The following is a 19,515-nucleotide window of genomic DNA, read 5'->3' on the forward strand; positions in this document are numbered from 1 at the left end:
TTTACTGAATGTTGCAGGAACCCCATGCGTTTAAAGGGGGTGATGAGAGCGAGATGAGAGGCTACAAAGACTTCAGTTGCAGCACCCTCTTGCAGCAGTTCTTTCCCAGTGCTTTCTTGAGGATCCTTAAATTTTCTTAGGCCTCTTACATGAAATTGAAAGTTCGGAGTTAGAAAACTAGAGAGAACTCTTTAGCATAGTAATGATGGCTTTTGTTTTTGGTTAAACTGGATTATTTAAACAATGGGTCCTTATTTTATTTCAAACATGCTTCAAGAAATCAGTCTATATTTCAAATGAAAAGAAAGTTTTTGGGTGGTAGTATAGTCTTTTTTGACTACTAATTCTTATTCCAACTATTCAGACCATAAGGAAAGAATTAATACTTTTTGTCATTTTGGAAAGTACAATATTGGCAAACTTTAAACATTGACAGAGTTAATTAGGATTGTAGAGTTACATTTTGTGAAAGTTTGAAATGTAGAGAAGAGACTCACTGAGGTTGCTGATAATGAACGTAGCAATATGGATCTCTTACATTCTTTTAAAGATTAATAATCTTTCATTACTTCACCTGTTGATTACTTCTGTTGGTTAGAAGTTGCTAGAACTATCTGTCATTGCAGCATATGGAGCATAAAATTCATGCATTTAGCAATGGAGTCCCCTGGTGAATGTTGGGAAATCCCCAGATGGCTTTGTGAAATGCATACATTAGCAGATTGTTCCATGAGGATAATGCAGGAAAAGAATGAATTGAATCAGAAATTTTAAGGGTCTGAAAAATGGGCATCTTGTTACTTTAATAGTAGCTGAAAGAATAGCAAATTTTGTAGTGTAGATGATTTGATTATTTCTGGTTTTAAATTGTAACTATCGTGATAGGAAGGTCTTTGTAATTAACTCTGTGAGCTTGGGCAAGTCATTTGTCCCCTCAGAGCTTCAGTTTCTAAAAACCACATCAATAAGAGAACTATAGTATAGATGTTGCCTTACAGTTTTCTGAGTGATTTTACCTAAATTACATAATTTATTTCATTTACTTATTAAACATTCCAGTAAATAAATAAAAATAGTGACTTGTCTAATATTACACAGCCTGTATGTGCTAGAACTGAGACCTCAGACCTGTTCTTCACTCTCAGTGGTGTCGTATGCCAACAAATGGGAGGATTGGACTGCCTCCTCTAAAATTCTAAGACACTGTAATATTTTGTTTTTTGATTTTTTTTTTACAGCCATTTACCAAGGCCTATTTTATTTATCTGCTCTTTTCTCAAGGTACCTTTTAGGATTACTATTTTAAATGTCTTTTTTTTTTCTTCTGAAAAGTACATTTGAACAATTAACCATATGGAACTTCCATTATTGTGGTAAGATTTTTGAATTGTGTCTTGTGAGTTTGGGCTTCTTTTTTTGTAATGTTGTAGCCTACAAGTGTAAACCCTGAAAATTATTCCAGAAATTTATTTGGGGTTAGCCTCACATGTCTGATGTTGTCCTCACTTCTTTTAAAATGAAGAGATAGATTTTTTTCTTATTCACAAATGTTCACAATAAAAATTTACATTTTATTTGTTGATAGAAGAAGAGACTGTGTAAAAAGTACTCTGGCATGTATTCCTTAAATTTAGTTTTAATTCTTAGAATTACAATACAAAAATTTCTTTGAAGAGGATAATTTCAGTTTTTTCTTAGTTAAATACTTTAATAATTTTAGCAACTTAAGAGCAAAAACCTTTTTTAGAGTCTAATAATTGTCTCTTAGTTGTATAGTATCCAAAGTCTTGGCCTCATTTTGCTCCTCAAAAGCTTTTATATTTAAGAGCTGGACCTGCTAATTTGTCTAAAAGGATTGCACGTATCTTTTCACATATTCCTGGTTAATAAGTGGTTAAACAGATTAGCACGTGATTTGAGTTTTAAGCTAACTAGGGAAACAACGCTTTAGAAAGCCCACAGATGTTCATATATGTGTGATTGTTGCTCCCAAGAAGAAAATTTGGTACTTTAATTGTTGGAACTTAGTTTAGGGCTTATTGGTATATATTGGAGGTTCAAGAAAATATCTTTCGTTCCTTATTTTGTTCTGGTTTTGTGTAGATTTTGTTTCTGGAATCTGAAATTCTGTCTCATCTCTCTCTGGAAAGAACTCTTAGTCTCTGAATCAGTGAATTTCTATTAATCAATTTGTTTAAATAGACCATCTTTTCTGAGAGCTTGTCCAATTCTTGGTATTTTTTTAAATAAAGAGCAGGTTAAAAGTTAGAAGTAAGGAGAAGTTTTTGCCTTTTTTGATAACTGAAAATAAGATGCTTCCCTAAATTATTCTTGAATGAATTTCACCCTTTATGTGGTCAATTCATGATCTTTTTCACAGATGCTGCTGCCCACCATTAAGTCTCTTATCACAGGGCATTAAAAAATGGTGCCATAAAATGCATGTTGAGAGAATCTTTGGATCTCAAATATACAGAAATCACATCTAAATGTCAATTCCTGAGTTAAGGAACTGACAATATGGCAATTTCAGTCTCTATTAATATTTAGTAGATAAGAGATTATGTTATTGTTTATGTTATTCTTTATATGTCTGTAGACTTAACTACTTGTTGAGAAGATTTTTTTTTTTTTTAATTGGGGCTGTACATTTCTGCCATTGTACTGATTTGCTTACTTGAATTAAAGTTGTTCTTTAATTGTTTTGGGCCGTATCTATGGTTTGAAACTTACGACTGTCCCCTGTGTACTGTGCATCAAAGATGAGATTTCAGTGCTTTGTTCAGTTACTACACAGCACCTATATATCTGTAATAAAGCTGTATGACTGGGTCCATTTATCCCAATATTAGTTATTTTAAATATCCATGTGAATGATGATGATTAATATGTAGAGGCTAATTTTTCTAATTCATTTATGTCTCCTCTGGGAATTTCTTTGGGATTTTTTTCACATTCATGTTTTGGTTTCTGATTTTAAAATAATTTTCCTTTGTTGTAGGATGAGCAGTTCTTAGGTTTTGGCTCAGATGAAGAAGTCAGAGTACGAAGTCCCACAAGGTCTCCTTCAGGTATGGCCAATTAAGCTCATGGTGCCTTTAAGTTTTGTTTGTTAAAGAGACTGGCTTCCCCTTGCCTCTTTGCATGTAGAGGATGGTCTTAAATACTGGGTTTTTTTGGTACATCCTTCCCTTTCCCTCACACTAAGTAGGAAATGGCTTATGAAATAGATCTCTTTATGGAACTCTTCTCTGGCCACTTTTGGTTTATTCTTTATTATGCTTCTCTGTGGGAACCCCTTGAGGCATGGGAGATAGATTTTCATGGAATGAGTGGATAACCTGGTAGGCAAATTGAAGTTAACGTACTAAGAACAACTTCAGATTTACATATTTTGAATTATATGGTATTATATATGACTTTGGGAATAATTTGGCCATTGTTTTTTGCAGATGAAATTTGTTCTACTATTGTCAAAGCACTAAAAACAAAATATTAGCGCTGTATGAACTATTTTACTTGATCCTTGAAAGCCTGTGTTAGAATAAAGAAAACAGAAAAATTTTTATCATTCTCACAAAGAAAATATCTAGAATGTCTTGAAATTCTAGACTAATAGTAGTTTTCCAATAGATAGTTTTCAACGGAAATAACATTTAATGGCTTTCAGAGTTCTGTTCTATAAGTGAGAGGGCTATAGATCTTTTGATGGAAAAAGCATTCCCTGTCTATGCTGCCATTCTGACTTCTTGCATAATTTTCTTTGATTTTATGTGGATAGACAAATCTAGTTAAATATGATATTGGTTGTGTTTTTGCTCTTTGATATTGACCTAGTTTGTGATGTCTGTTAGCATTTGGGTTAGATTTAAGAGTCATCATCCGTTATATAGTAACCTGATTCAAACACATAAGTTGACAATTTTTCCTTTCCCAAATGTTAGTGGCATTGCCATTCTAGTTGGGAGGAGTTAGCCTGTAGGATCCCAGTATCTGCCATTTAGATAGTAACAGTGTTTTCTTTAATATGTGGTAAAAATCTTAAAACTTCATATCGGAAAATGGTTTTAGAGATCATCTGGTTTAACTCTTCATTTATAAATGAGTAAATGAGGCCCAGAAAATACATGATACTTATAACTGATTTGTGAGTTCTTTGTATGTGTTGTGGATTATAGAAGTTGGCAGCAGAGCTGGATTCTTCTTTGTTCAACTTTTTCTACTTCTCCTCCAAAAGCTTCTTTTAAAAGTTGGATAGAAGAGGTTTCAGAATTAATAAAGCCCTATGAGTGACTAGGTTCAAGTCTACCTTTATAAGGAACCTTGTGATATACTTCTGGGTAGAAGTTTATTTTGTTAATTCACGGCCCTTTCTTGATGGTTTCCTCTTTAGTTTTTTTTTTCTTGGCTGTCAGTTTACCTTTAATGTTGTCTTTTTTTTTTTTTTTTTTAACCATCTGGATATGCTTCATTTTGTAAAAAATGAAACATAGTTTCTCTGCTGTCTCCTAGTCCATTACTCTTGTTGTAATTAGTATATATTGAGAGTGGATTTGTGAATCTTTATCTACTTAGGGAGTCTAAACTTAATTGGTGAAAAACATTTTTGTTTAGAAAGCTCAACAGTAAGACCCTTGTTGATTTCTGTTCTATTAGAAAGTTGGTTCCATAGTCTAAAACGTTCATCATAATGGCATAAATCTCTTTTGGTGCCTATTAGGGGAGATTTTAGTCTCAGAAGAATGTTGTATCATATAAAACATTAAAAAGTCATGAGGGAAGAGAAGATATGATAGGCAACTCTTAATACATTTAGAAAATACAGGTTTATACAAAGAATTTTAGGGAAGAGTCTTGTTTTATTAAGTCTCTTGATAAGTAGCAGATTGAGCTGATTTATAAATTGGCAAGTTCCTTTTATTTAGGATAGAAGAAATCTGGTTTAATAAATTGATAATTTGCTCAACATCAATTCCGGTTAAAAGTTGTCTGTAATTTGAGACTAACTAGTTCAAGAACCTGTAGGTAGGGGCATAGATTAATGGGCACATCATTATGTCACTTCACGGATTAGTTTACATGCTACTGAGTTCAGTGATCATATTCTGATGTCTCACGAATGAATATTTTTCTATTCAATGAAACTTTCTTAGTTTACTTTGGCAAAACAGATTGAAAATATCGGAGGCTGAGTGGCTCAAGAGCCTTTTCTTATAGAAGTTGGTATGTTATGATTGAAGAGCACTTTGTTCAAATTTATTAAAGCTAAATTTCTGAATTGAGGAGATGGGATGATAAGTTGCTATAATTATGTTCTCAGATGTTAATCTTGGTGGCTAGGGTATGGAAAAGGTAGTACAGATTTTTTAAAAACATTTTTTTTGTAATCAGAAAAAACTCTGCTCACCTAAAGTTACAGGAAAATCAGTTTGTATATTAACTGCTCAGTTGAAAACCTTTTATTGTATTAGTTTTTTTATCAAAAAAGTAGTTAAATATTTGTTCTTTTAGGTGAAATGTTATTTAGTTGATTTCTTTGAGGCAAGTTTTTGGGGAAGAGAAACTAAGCACAATTAAGATGTTTTATTGACTCATTAGACCCAAGTAGAGTTTAGTACAGAGTGGCTTGTGCTAAATTATATTCAGCTTAGTTAAGACCTGAACTACAAAGCTAAATATATGCTCTTCATTGTTTAATTTCTATACACAGTTAAAACTAGTCCTCGAAAACCTCGCGGGAGACCTAGAAGTGGCTCTGACCGAAATTCAGCTATCCTCTCAGATCCATCTGTATTTTCCCCTCTAAGTAAATCAGAGAGCAAATCTGGAGATAAGATCAAGAAGAAAGATTCTAAAAGTTTAGAGAAAAAGAGAGGAAGACCTCCTACCTTCCCTGGAGTAAAAATCAAAATAACACATGGAAAGGACATTTCAGAGTTACCAAAGGGAAACAAAGAAGATAGCCTGAAAAAAATTAAACGGACACCTTCTGCTACATTTCAGCAAGCCACAAAAATTAAAAAATTAAGAGCAGGTAAACTCTCTCCTCTCAAGTCTAAGTTTAAGACAGGGAAGCTTCAAATAGGGAGGAAGGGGGTACAGATTGTACGACGACGAGGAAGGCCTCCATCGACAGAAAGGATAAAGACCCCTTCAGGTCTTCTCATTAACTCAGAACTGGAAAAGCCCCAGAAGGTCCGGAAAGACAAGGAAGGAACACCTCCACTCACGAAAGAAGATAAGGCAGTAGTCAGACAAAGCCCTCGAAGGATTAAGCCAGTTAGGATTATTCCTTCTTCTAAAAGGACAGATGCAACAATTGCTAAGCAGCTCTTGCAGAGGGCAAAAAAGGGGGCTCAGAAGAAAATTGAAAAAGAAGCAGCTCAGCTGCAAGGAAGAAAGGTGAAGACACAGGTCAAAAATATTCGACAGTTCATTATGCCTGTGGTTAGTGCCATCTCCTCACGGATCATTAAAACCCCTCGGCGGTTTATAGAGGATGAGGATTATGACCCTCCAATTAAAATTGCCCGACTAGAGTCTACACCAAATAGTAGATTCAGTGCCACATCCTGTGGATCTTCTGAAAAATCAAGTGCAGCTTCTCAGCACTCCTCTCAAATGTCTTCAGACTCCTCCCGATCTAGTAGCCCCAGTGTTGATACCTCCACAGATTCTCAGGCCTCTGAGGAGATTCAGGTACTTCCTGAAGAGCGGAGCGATACCCCTGAAGTTCATACTCCACTGCCTATTTCTCAGTCCCCAGAAAACGATAATAATGATAGAAGAAGCAGAAGGTATTCGGTGTCGGAGAGAAGTTTTGGATCTAGAACAACAAAAAAATTATCAACTCTACAAAGTGCCCCCCAGCAGCAGACCTCTTCTTCTCCACCCCCACCTCTTCTTACTCCACCTCCACCATTGCAGCCAGCCTCCAGTATCTCTGACCACACACCTTGGCTTATGCCTCCAACAATCCCTTTAGCATCACCGTTTTTGCCTGCTTCTGCTGCCCCCATGCAAGGAAAGCGAAAATCTATTTTACGAGAACCGACATTTAGGTGGACTTCTTTAAAGCATTCTAGGTCAGAACCACAATACTTTTCCTCAGCAAAGTATGCCAAAGAGGGTCTTATTCGCAAACCAATATTTGATAATTTCCGACCTCCTCCACTAACTCCTGAGGATGTTGGCTTCGCATCTGGTTTTTCTACATCTGGTACTGCTGCTTCAGCCCGATTGTTTTCACCACTCCATTCTGGAACAAGGTTCGATATGCACAAAAGGAGCCCTCTTCTGAGAGCTCCAAGATTTACTCCAAGTGAGGCTCACTCTAGGATATTTGAGTCTGTAACCTTGCCTAGTAATCGAACTTCTGCTGGAACATCTTCAGGAGTATCTAACAGAAAAAGGAAAAGAAAAGCGTTTAGCCCTATTCGATCCGAACCAAGATCTCCTTCTCACTCCATGAGGACAAGAAGTGGAAGGCTTAGTACTTCTGAGCTATCACCTCTCACTCCACCATCTTCTGTCTCTTCCTCCTTAAGCATTTCTGTTAGTCCTCTTGCCACTAGTGCCTTAAACCCAACTTTTACTTTTCCTTCTCATTCCCTTACTCAGTCTGTGGAATCTGCAGAGAAGAACCAGAGACCAAGGAAGCAGACTAGTGTTCCAGCAGAGCCATTCTCATCCAGTAGTCCTACTCCTCTCTTCCCTTGGTTTACCCCAGGCTCTCAGACTGAAAAAGGGAAAAATAAAGACAAGGCCCCTGAGGAGCTGTCCAAAGATCGTGATGCTGACAAGAACTTGGAGAAGGACAAGAGTAGAGAGAGAGACCGGGAGAGAGAAAAAGAGAATAAGCGAGAGTCAAGGAAAGAGAAAAGGAAAAAGGGCTCAGAAATTCAAAGTAGTTCTGCTTTGTATCCTGTGGGTAGGGTTTCCAAAGAGAAGGTTGTTGGTGAAGATGTTGCCACTTCATCTTCTGCCAAAAAAACATCAGGGCGGAAGAAGTCTTCATCACTTGATTCTGGGACTGATACTGCTTCTGTGACTCTTGGGGATACAACAGCTGTCAAAACCAAAATACTTATAAAGAAAGGGAGAGGAAATCTGGAAAAAAACAACTTGGACCTCGGCCCAACTGCCCCATCCCCGGAGAAGGAGAAAACCCTCTGCCTTTCCACTCCTTCATCTAGCACTGTTAAACATTCCACTTCCTCCATAGGCTCCATGTTGGCTCAGGCAGACAAGCTTCCAATGACTGACAAGAGGGTTGCCAGCCTCCTAAAAAAGGCCAAAGCCCAGCTCTGCAAGATCGAGAAGAGTAAGAGTCTTAAACAAACTGACCAGCCCAAAGCACAGGTACTCTTTTCCATCTTGCCTGTTAAAATCAACAGAATATTGAACCCCTTCTAAGAGCAAATTTTAGGCTGTTTTAATTACATCCGGTTGGGAATCAGGGAAAGGGTAGAGGAAGTGGTGGCATTTTGCACTGGTCCTTTAAGGACTGGTAGGATTTTGATAGGTAGAAAATGATAGAAGAGAACATTTTAAGTAGAGGGAACAGTGTGAGTAGAGAAACATTTCAGAAACGGTGAATAGCTGGACTGGTACTTGGAGGAAAGTGGTGAACTTAGACTAAAAGGTAGGTTGGGGCCATGTTACAGAGAATGCTGAGTTGTTTGTAGTTAATGGGTTTCTTGTCATAGAATCTGTGACTTAATTTTGAAGGTGCGTTTTTGTAGTCAAATTGTTTTACTCTTGTTTACTGAAGAAAATAGAGGGAGGGTGGGGTGGGGTGGGGTGGGGTGGTGCAGATTCTCATCCTCTGAGTAGTGAGTGATTAGAGTAATAGATAATAGGTGTTTGCACAATACATTTGAGAAGCACTTGGCCTTAAGTTGTGGGACAGAAAAGCTATAGAATTGAGTTAGTTAAGATGAGGACAAACAAATTTTTACAAAGAACATAATTTTATGTTTTGTTTTGTTTTGTTTTGTTTTGTTTTTTACACAATGAGCTAGGCACTTATCTTTTCTGAAAAAACCTACTGCTCTTTAGGTTCTTTTTAAAAATGGTCATGTTGTAGATGCATATTTATGCTGACATATCAAGTTAGGTTACAGTGACCCCAAACTTAGGTTTTCAATGTTATTCAGCCTAGGGCCATATTTCAGTTATTCTGCCAGTTGAGAGTTCTACCAGGGACTTATTTCTGACACCATTTTGGATGTTTTTGGTTAGTCTCCTAGTGATAAGAGCAGTGGCTCTTTAAATTGTGAGACATTTCTGTTTGAAACCATGGCCTTTTATATTTCCTTTATAGGTTATTTCCCCCTACTTCTCTGTTGATCAGGGAAATATAAGAAATATTCTATGATTAGATAAGCCTTTTTTATGCCAGACTGAACTTTTTGATAATATAGACTGGCAACTTGAATTTTGAGGGAAATTTTCAAGAAGTAGTATAATTGAGAATAGGAGCTTAGTTGATTTCTGTTTTTTGATTAGAACCCCTTTTTTTCCTGCCAATTTTAGGATACGGAAGTACTTGATTCCTGTATAGTGATATGGCTTATCAGCTGGAAATAACTAGAGTTGTATGTGTTAATTTTAGATTGTAAGTTAGTCAAAAATATGTGGGCTTCATTTAACATAGGTGGTTGTTATTGTTTGTTTTTGGCTCGCCTCATATTTAGGGTCAAGAAAGTGATTCATCGGAGACCTCTGTGCGAGGACCCCGGATTAAACATGTCTGCAGAAGAGCTGCTGTTGCCCTTGGCCGAAAACGAGCTGTATTTCCTGATGACATGCCCACCCTGAGTGCCTTACCATGGGAAGAACGGGAAAAGATTTTGTCTTCCATGGGGAATGATGGTAGGTCAGAGATATCAAACCTTGAAATCTTAGCAGATATTCAATTTGTTTGCTGATCATTCTTGGGATGCCTAGTAGGCTCTACATAGCATTATATGTTAGTCTGGGTCCTCCAGAAAACAGCAAGAGAGGAGTACATGCACAAGGCTTTTATTAGAGGTAATGCCTGTGAGGGAAAATGGAGAGGGAGCCAGGGAAGGCTGGGAGAGCTATCAGACTGCTCTGCAAGTCTGACCCTAATGAAGGAGGGAGAGAATCCTTGAGTAGATCTTCCTAAACTGCCATACAATGTAAGAAAGTTTGGCAAGACTATCCTTGAGCAAAAGCTGACTGTCTGAGGAGTCCTCTGGCTCTCAAGAACAGGTCTACCTTAGCATCCCTGCCTCGCTCAGTCACTGCCTGGGCACAACTCCCATGATAAGTGCAGACTCAGAGTGCAGCAGCTGGAACTCTTGGTCAGTTGTGCTCCTTGGGATTGGAGGCACATTCTCACGGTTGCCATATAGTTCTTAAATGCTGCGTGACTGCCATATAAAATTCAGAGGTTTAGAGAATCTTCAAAAGCATTCACTTCATATTCTTGAACTTTAGGTTAGACCATTTTATTTTCAGTATTTGGATTTCTGCTCTCATCAAGCTGCAAGTTATTAGGCAAATAATTATTTAAACAGGTTCTAAGTTCTGCACATGAATATTTTTATTATAATGCATTTTATTTTTTGGAGCCCCAATTAAAAAAAAGTTTGGATGTGTATGATAACAAATGGATTTTAAGGCTCTCCATCTTTACTTCTGACAAGGAATTAGATATTCTCTCAGAACTAATGACATATTTTTTTAACAGACAAGTCATCAGTTGCTGGCTCAGAAGATGCTGAACCTCTTGCTCCACCCATCAAACCAATTAAACCTGTCACCAGAAACAAGGCACCTCAGGAACCTCCCGTAAAGAAAGGACGGCGGTCAAGGCGGTGTGGGCAGTGTCCTGGCTGCCAGGTGCCTGAGGACTGTGGTCTTTGTACTAATTGCTTAGACAAGCCCAAGTTTGGTGGCCGTAACATAAAGAAGCAGTGCTGCAAGTGAGTGGGTGTCTTATTCTGAGTTGTTGACCTGTTAGCCATGAAGGTGTTTATTTATGCTTGGTTTGTTGTGGAGATGAATTAGAAAACTAAATGTGGTTGTATTGAGGTCTTGAGTTGCAAGATTAGTTGCAGAGGTGGATTTTGTGATGTGGCTAGGTTTGGGTTGTGCTTAGATAAATACTCTGGCACAGTGCTGTCTAACAGAACATTCTGCAATGGTGGAAATGTTCTATATTTGCTCCATTTGATATGGTGGCCGTTAGCTAAATGTAGCTATTGAGCACTTGAAATGTAGTTAGTGGCCAAGGAACTACATTTTTCATTTCATTTAATTTTAATTAAATTTAAGTAGCCACATGTGCCTAGTGGCTACCATATCAGTGCAGCTCTGGTGGGTTTTTTATTTGAAAACTGACAAATTTAGGTTTAAAAAATGATGTTTATTAGGTCAACTAAAATTACCTTTTTAAAAAATTAGTTTCCGGTATACAGTACATTAGTTAGACATTTATATAGTTTATGAAATGATCCCTCTGATTACTCGATCACTCATAAAATTACCTTTATGGCATTCAGGAAGTATCGGTGATACCTCGTATACATCTTTTTTTTTTTAATTAAAGAAATGATTTTAATTTTTTTCTCCCCATCTACCTCCCTCCTCCCCACTTCCTCCTACCCTCTGGTATCGTATACATCTTTTTGCTCTCTTAACTCAGAATATTTTCATGCATATGGAATTTTCAATCTGGAAGTTGTAATTACCTTTTCTCCCTTTTCTTTAAAGTCAGTTTGTGCATGTACTTTCTGCCCTCTGGCATTTGTTTAAAATGGATCAAGAGAGTTGCACAAACAGAAATTTTGGTGATTGAACATCTCTTAAAGTACCTGGCATAAGGAATAGATATTATCTATCAACAGATATTTTCTGAATGAATGAATAAGATGAAAGTGATTTATGTAAAACATAGTTGGGAGAAATGCTGTATTACTTACTTCTGGAGAGGTCATTTCTGGAAGACAATAAGTAGTTCTGTGTTTGGTTTAGTTTGGCTTTAATCAGAAATCTTTTCTCAGTCCCATTAGTGCAAAGGAGTGAGAATTCACAGATCAGCAAGAAGATACATGATAGCAAGATAAAATTATACTAAATTTAGTGGTTGAAATGGATTCAGTTCAATTTTAAACTTTAAATTAAGTTGGAATTTCACTAAATTGAGGGAGGAAATATATATCAAAGCCCTGACATAGACCTATAGCATTATAGTGGCAGACAGAGGACTTGTTGGGTATTTTAGTCCATTTGGAATTCAGATCACTATATGAATATCAATCTCATAAGGGAGTAAAACTGATTTGATCACAAGAAATATCAACTGATCATTTTGTGTGTGGTGCTAGTTAGTACTAGGTTACAAGAAACTTGAGTCTTATTTCAAAAATAATTTGATCTTTGCTCCTTTTAGATCCTAAAGGTAGGTAAAATTGCTGATCAGAGGATTCAAAGGCTCAGATTTAGTCTGAGTAACAAGCAGTCCTTTTTTTCAGCTCTCAAAATGAACCTGAATAAAGATTCACTGATTATTGCAGACAAATTAACACTTGTTCCACTTTTCTTCTCCTCTGAATGTTGTTTACTATATGGTATTCCTTGTTATCATAGGATGAGAAAATGCCAGAATCTGCAGTGGATGCCTTCCAAAGCCTATCTTCAGAAGCAAGCAAAAGGTAATGTTGTAAAAAAGATCTTCCCCAAAGTGCTTCCTGCTTTAATGTCATATAGCTGTGTGTATCTAGTGTAAAGAGAGTACTAGTTTTTGTTTTTTAAGTACTGCTCTTTCCCAGATATTTGATGTTTACTGAAGCCGGGTAATAGGTACATGGGGGTTCATTTTACTATTCCCTTTACCTTAGAGTATGTTTGAAAATTTTCATAATAAAGCATTTAAAAATTTATATAAAAATTAGTTTGTTTCATTTCCTAGAGCAATAAACTTTACCTATTTCACCTGACCAACTTGGCTTTTTAAATTAACTCTCTTGAGCCTTTCGGTGTCAATTTTAGCTGCAAGAAACTGAGAATAAGATTGTTACATTCCTATACTTCTATTTTAAATAAAAATTTTCTCGCTTACCATGTTTTTTCCCCCTAGCTGTGAAAAAGAAAGAGAAAAAGTCTAAGACCAGTGAAAAGAAAGAGAGCAAAGAGAGCAGTGTTGTGAAGAACTTGGTGGACTCTAGTCAGAAACCTACCCCATCAGTAAGAGAGGATCCTGCCCCCAAGAAAAGCAATAGTGAACCTCCTCTGCGAAGGCCTATTGAGGAAAAGAGCGAAGAAGGGACTGCCTCTGCCCCAGGACCTGAATCCAAACAAGTTACCACTCCAACTTCCAGGAAGTCCAGCAAGCAAGCCTCTCAGCCAGCACCAGCCATCCCTCCACAGCCACCTAGCACAGCACCACTGAGAAAAGAAGTTCCCAAGACTGTTCCTAGTGAGCCCAAGAAAAAGCAGCCCCCACCGCAAGAATCAGGTAAGTGAGGAAGGCAAGAAGGAACTGCTAAACTGGAAGTACCAGGAAAAAAACACTTATGTCTCTTCAACAGCATTTAGAAACCTGAAATGTATATTTTTAAGTCTTTGGTTCAAGAAAATTAGCTCTCTTTTAAACATTATACAGTAATAAAGAAATAGAAGCAAAAAACAGTGAATTGGAGATATTGTCTTAATATCCTATTTAAAGTCTAGAGTTTAGGTTTTCTTTTTTCCCTAATAGCCTTTTCTTCACAGGCCTATCGTTAAAGTAGTCATTTGCTCTTTAGCATTAACTGTAAGTTTAGTAGCATCTGACTGCAATTTATTTTGAATTCTTTAGGTCCAGAGCAAAGCAAGCAGAAAAAAGTGGCTCCTCGCCCAAGCATTCCTGTAAAACAAAAACCAAAAGAAAAGGTGAGAGATTTGTTTCTCTGCCATTTCTCAGGGATGTGTTCTGATCTATAGGAAAATAGCTTTTCTTCTTGACGTTTACATAATTGAGTGAGTGAATGAAATGGCATTTTTGCTTCTGTAGATGGCAGTGGAATTCTTAAAATTAACAAACTTCAGGTTTAGGCTTTAGCTTATATCTTTATTTTGGTCTCTTTCCCCTGATTGTTTTTCCCTTCTTTGTGGCCCTACATGCTTATGCTTATGCTGCAGGCCACTTAGCATAATAGTTTTTCACTCCACCATCCTTTAGCAATATTTGTCTATAGCAGTCACCCTTCCCTGTGCCCACTATTTTTCTTATGTGGAGAGAGACAGAGAGAAAGAGAGAGAAAGAGGGAGAGAGAGAGGAAAGAAGAGAGGAGTTGTGGGGAGATTTTTAAGAATCTTCTGGCTCTTTACAGCATCATTCCATGCCACTGTATTGACGCACATGTCCATCCTGGCTGGTGCCCTCAAGAGCATCAACAGTGCCAATAAGAGAAGCAAACACCAGTTCTTATTAGGCCATGTCGTCATCTGGTTTCTCACTGTGATGATGAAGAATGGTTACATTGGCAAATTTAAAATCATTGATGACCACAGAGCTGGGAAAATTGTTGTGAACCTTGTAGGCAGGTTAAACAAGTGTGGGGGAATCAGCCCAGATTGCATGTACAACTCAAAGATTTAAAAAATTGGCAGAATAACCTGTCCCTGTCCCGTCAGTTTGGTTTCACTGTGCTGACAACCTCAGCGGGCATCATGGACCATGAAGAAGCAAGACGAAAACACAAGTCCTGGGACTTTTTTGAGGGATATAATATATATGTGCAAATAAAATGCCGCAGTGGAAAAAAAAAATCTAAAGATTACTTCTCCATTTCTATAAGATACTTATGTTGAAAACATGTTTTCCAGATCTGTTAATAAGGTTTATCATTTGCATTATTTTCTGTTGTAAAAGTGAAGGCATGTAGGGTGTGGGTTTGTTATTTATTTATCTTCTATCCCTGTAGGAAAAACCACCTCCAGTCAGTAAGCAGGAGAATGCTGGCACTTTGAACATCCTCAGCACTCTCTCCAATGGCAATAGTTCTAAGCAAAAAATCCCAGCAGATGGAGTCCACAGGATCAGAGTGGACTTTAAGGTAAAAGTGTTTAGTAACCATGTAGTATATTGAGTGTTGTGGATTTTAGATGAAGAAAGTGATGTTACCAAAGGTGTTAAAGGAGGGGAAATTCAGCACTAAGTGAAGGAATGATTCAGAACTACCATTAGCAGGTGGGTTCAGGTGTATGAGAGCTTTTGGTCACTGTTTGTGAACTGACTGAAGAACATGGGCATTGAAATACTGCTTCCCATCCTGAGTAATAAAGTGCGTTTAGATGAGAACAGTATCTGAAGAAATAATTCTTTTACAAAGGACTTATCAAACAATGATGATTGCTTGATGATGAATCAACAAAACAGAGAAGTTGAATCCCAGTATATCTTTGCTTTTTGGTTAATGTGAATTGAACCAGTAGATGAGCCTTTTAACAGTTTGTATGTGAGGTTAAAAAATTTAAAGTAGCAGTTATTTTTGAACTCACTGAAATAAATTATTCTTGACGTTCTGGTCTAATTTTACCTTTTTTTATCCTTATTTTTTATCCAAAGTTGTGTCATTATAAAACTTTCATAAATGATTCTTCTTTCCACAGGAGGATTGTGAAACAGAAAATGTATGGGAGATGGGAGGCTTGGGAATCTTAACCTCTGTCCCTATAACACCCAGAGTGGTTTGCTTTCTCTGTGCCAGTAGCGGGCACGTAGAGGTAAGTTAAACCTGCTTGTCGTACCTTTAAAAGGATGATAGTAGATTATTTTGTTGTGATGAAAAAAATCATCATATTCTGTTTTGTTGGTATGTAGCAGATACTGTATCCCCTGTTTAGTTAATGAAGTGCTTTTGAAGTTTTTTAGAAATTTCGAGAAATAATCTGCTTCTTATTAAAGTAGCAAAGTTAGCGAGTGTGGAAAGTTTAATAGTCTCTTAAATTTACTCTTAGAGTTCTGATTTTTCAGTGAGATATCTAAACATAGTTTAGATAGTGTTCTTGAAAAAGAGATGGCTTTGATGGTTTTATATTGAGTACCAAAACCCCTTTGTCTCTAGAGAACTCTTAGCAATTACTAAGAAAAAGGACTAACATCCAGTAAAAATATAGGCTGTACAGACAGGAATATATAATTCACCAAATGAGAAATAAAAACATGGTGGGAGGGAGCATTAAACCTCTGATGACCAAAAACTGGAAATTAAATATGATAGAAAGGATTATTTGGAAATGGGGACTTTCTATTGATGGAAATCTAATAAATTAGTCTTTCTTTCTGAGGGCTGTTTGGAAGTATGTGTTTATTTTTAAAAAGGGGATGCCCTTTAACCTAGCAATTGTACTACCGGCATTTAACTTACAGATGTAATTAGATAAATTGCTGTACGTGTATATGTACATGTATATATATGTGTGTATATAATACATATATAACAAACCCTTCTACATATATGTATATATAATAAACAGAATTGTTTCTTTTAGTATCGTTTATGTTAGGGTTGCTTTAGATATTATTGAGACAAAAAATATTTAGTCTACAAGTGCTAGGGATCTACTTTATCTCTTTTCCTACATAATCTAATGCTTTGCATCTACATATATGCTACCCCCAGGAATAACTTATGTACCAGTCCTTCAACTTCTGTGTTTTCTTTTTCCCAGAGTATAATTGCTCTAATTTAAATTGTATAGTCGTACACAGCAATTCCACAGAATTCTTAAAAACGGAATTAATTAATAGCCCACTGCCCTCATTGTACTCCTAAAGCATAACCAGTGCCTGTTGAATTCTCCCTCCACCTGAATTAAAATTCTTTTTTCATGTTGATGTGATTTCAGATTTCCAGAAAACTTACAAGAGTAGTAGAAAGAATTCCCATATCCCTTTCACCCAGAGTCCCCAAATGTTAATAGTTTTTATTTGCTTTATCCTTTTCTCTTTGTGCATTTGTATTTTACAAAATAAGAAATAAAGTATATGTGCATTTTTTTATGTCAACACATTTTTTTCCTAAAAGTTTGAGAGCAAGTTGCAGACAACGCCCTTTAACTTCTGAATATTTCACTGTATATTTCATAAAACCAAGGACATTATCCTGTATAACCACAGTATAATTACCAAAATCAGGAAATACATTGGTATATTACTAATGTCTAATCTGTGGACCTTATTTAAGTTTGACTAGTCCCGAGAATGCTTTTATGGCAAAAGAAAATTCTAGGTCATCCTCATTCGAATTTTTGAAAATCCCTATATTAATATGGAAATAGCATTTCTAAAATTAGACATGGAAAGGATAAACCAGAGCTTACAATTGTTTAGAATATTGTAGAAAACCTTTAAAATCCTCTTTATTACTCCCTACCCGACTCTTACATTCCCACAGCTTTTTGTTTATATTTATTTTATGGCACTCAGCACATTCTATGAAATCTTGGATTATATTTATTTTGTTTCTTTATAATTCTAATACCATTCCCACTTTAGTCCCCTGAATCTCCTGCAGTGCCCAATATTGTGCTTTTAAAAAAAATAGAGACATTACTTAATGAATATATGTTGAATAAAATATAGATAGCACCATACTCCTAAAGACCAAAGTATAAAAGTAGGATTTGCTTGATATGTCTACATGTTATTTTACAACTTTTGTTTCCATCTTTCTGTAGTTTGTGTATTGCCAAGTCTGTTGTGAGCCCTTCCACAAATTTTGTTTAGAAGAGAACGAGCGCCCTCTGGAGGACCAGCTGGAAAATTGGTGTTGTCGTCGCTGCAAGTTCTGTCATGTCTGTGGAAGGCAGCATCAGGCTACAAAGGTACAAAACTAAGCAATACAGCTACTTAGAGTATTACTCCCTATCTCCATTTCTGCCTTTGGATTTAGGATTTTGTATTTATATTTTTCTCTTTGCCTGGTCTGTTTTGACTATTTAATTGGGTGTAATCAGTTGCTTATTTTTGTGTTTTAATTTTGGGAATATAGCAGAAAACTTGGCATTGGATAAAATCTCAAATAAATCAGATCTACCTTGTAAGAATATTCATCATTGAATGCCTTAGGTAGGAAATAAATCCCCGTGCTTTAATTGAGAGAAGATAATTTATGAAGAAATTTAAACTGTTATAATCATGTGTTATACTTACTTGAAGATAAGTATGAAATGGGGTATGAAGTAGTAATAGGTGTTTAGGGAAGGTGATGTGATGCTCACCCTTTTGCCTTTATATTTTTTTATAGCAGCTGCTGGAATGTAATAAGTGCCGAAACAGTTATCACCCTGAGTGCCTGGGACCTAACTACCCCACTAAACCCACAAAGAAAAAGAAAGTTTGGGTGAGTACACATGTTATATTGTTTCAGAGAGCATTGTTGTGGGACTGTGGACTTGCACAGCTTATAATAAGAATAGTTTTGCTTGAGGATACCCATGTAACAATTTTTTTTGCCTCATTAGAAAAAGCAATCTCAGTAGAAAAGTCAGTTATAGACATTTGTGACTTTTTTAAATAAGAAGAGATACTAAATATAAGAAATGCTATTCAATTTCTTTTCTCTTCCAGATCTGTACCAAGTGTGTTCGTTGTAAGAGCTGTGGATCCACAACTCCAGGCAAAGGGTGGGATGCACAGTGGTCTCACGATTTCTCGCTGTGCCATGATTGTGCCAAACTCTTTGCTAAAGGTAGCTCAAAAAAAAAGCAGTTTTGTCAACTTCTAGATGTTGTACTTGGTGTTTTGGAGGGGGAACACTTCCTAGTCCAGTATACCATTTAGACACATTTACGAAATTCTTGGGCTTGCTCTTTCCTTTACACAGAGAATTATAGCAATTAGAAATGTTCTGTTAGTTTATATGGGAATAATTAGGGGGGGACGTTTTATAATAACTAACCACAAAGAAATGCTCTGAGCTGATATTTCTTGAGGTATAAGGTATATAGATATTTGATTGTTTCAGAAATGATTTAAGGTGGTACTGAGTCAAACATTTTATTTTAATAGTTATGCTAGAAAAGAATTATAACATATTATACTCATTCTTTTACTCAGGATAATTTAAAATATTGAAGTTATTTAAAATAAGCAAATTGATTTTAAGTCTATTAAGTAAAAAATAAGAGGAGATACATGGATAAAGCAAATTGTTGAAGGTTGTACATTGTGCAGAATTTTAGGAAATGCTGCTCTAAGCCCTACTGTAAAAGCACTAGGAATAAGGGAAAGTGTAAATTAACTGTATTTTTCTCCCATATCCTCACCTCTTTTTAAAAATTTAAACATTTCTTTGATATGTTTAAGAGATAAAGGTCTCCCTTCTATTCGTCTATTATCTAAATCTACCTCATGACCTTTAAAAATGGGTCTAAAGAAGAGAACTAGTGGCATATTGTAAGAGATCAGAATAATCTTGACACTTTATAGATGTGTAAACATTCCAAAGTAGATCCATGCTGGCATGTGTAAGTAGTTCCAGAAGAAGAAATAGT

General features: G+C 36.3%; 1 protein-coding gene across 10 annotated transcripts in view; it reads left to right on the forward strand.

Moving 5' to 3' along the window:
- The window catches only part of KMT2A (lysine methyltransferase 2A), a 74,560-nt gene that overhangs the window by 20,839 nt on the left and 34,206 nt on the right, over positions 1-19,515 (forward strand). For 6 of the 10 annotated variants that reach the window (XM_011386397.2, XM_011386398.2, XM_011386399.2 and 3 more), the window contains 12 exons: positions 3,002-3,071; positions 5,711-8,361; positions 9,699-9,876; positions 10,721-10,955; positions 12,622-12,686; positions 13,112-13,489; positions 13,832-13,905; positions 14,940-15,071; positions 15,628-15,741; positions 17,698-17,844; positions 18,267-18,362; positions 18,590-18,710. In XM_011386397.2, the coding sequence (XP_011384699.1) occupies positions 3,002-3,071; positions 5,711-8,361; positions 9,699-9,876; positions 10,721-10,955; positions 12,622-12,686; positions 13,112-13,489; positions 13,832-13,905; positions 14,940-15,071; positions 15,628-15,741; positions 17,698-17,844; positions 18,267-18,362; positions 18,590-18,710 (4,261 nt within the window). The remainder of the gene's footprint in view (positions 1-3,001; positions 3,072-5,710; positions 8,362-9,698; positions 9,877-10,720; positions 10,956-12,621; positions 12,687-13,111; positions 13,490-13,831; positions 13,906-14,939; positions 15,072-15,627; positions 15,742-17,697; positions 17,845-18,266; positions 18,363-18,589; positions 18,711-19,515) is intronic. The other 4 variants (XM_011386402.2, XM_023526616.1, XM_011386401.2 and 1 more) reach the window with 3 other exon arrangements.

The sequence above is a fragment of the Pteropus vampyrus genome, unplaced genomic scaffold (genome assembly GCF_000151845.1).
Source record: "Pteropus vampyrus isolate Shadow unplaced genomic scaffold, Pvam_2.0 Scaffold1395, whole genome shotgun sequence".
NCBI lineage: Eukaryota > Metazoa > Chordata > Mammalia > Chiroptera > Pteropodidae > Pteropus > Pteropus vampyrus.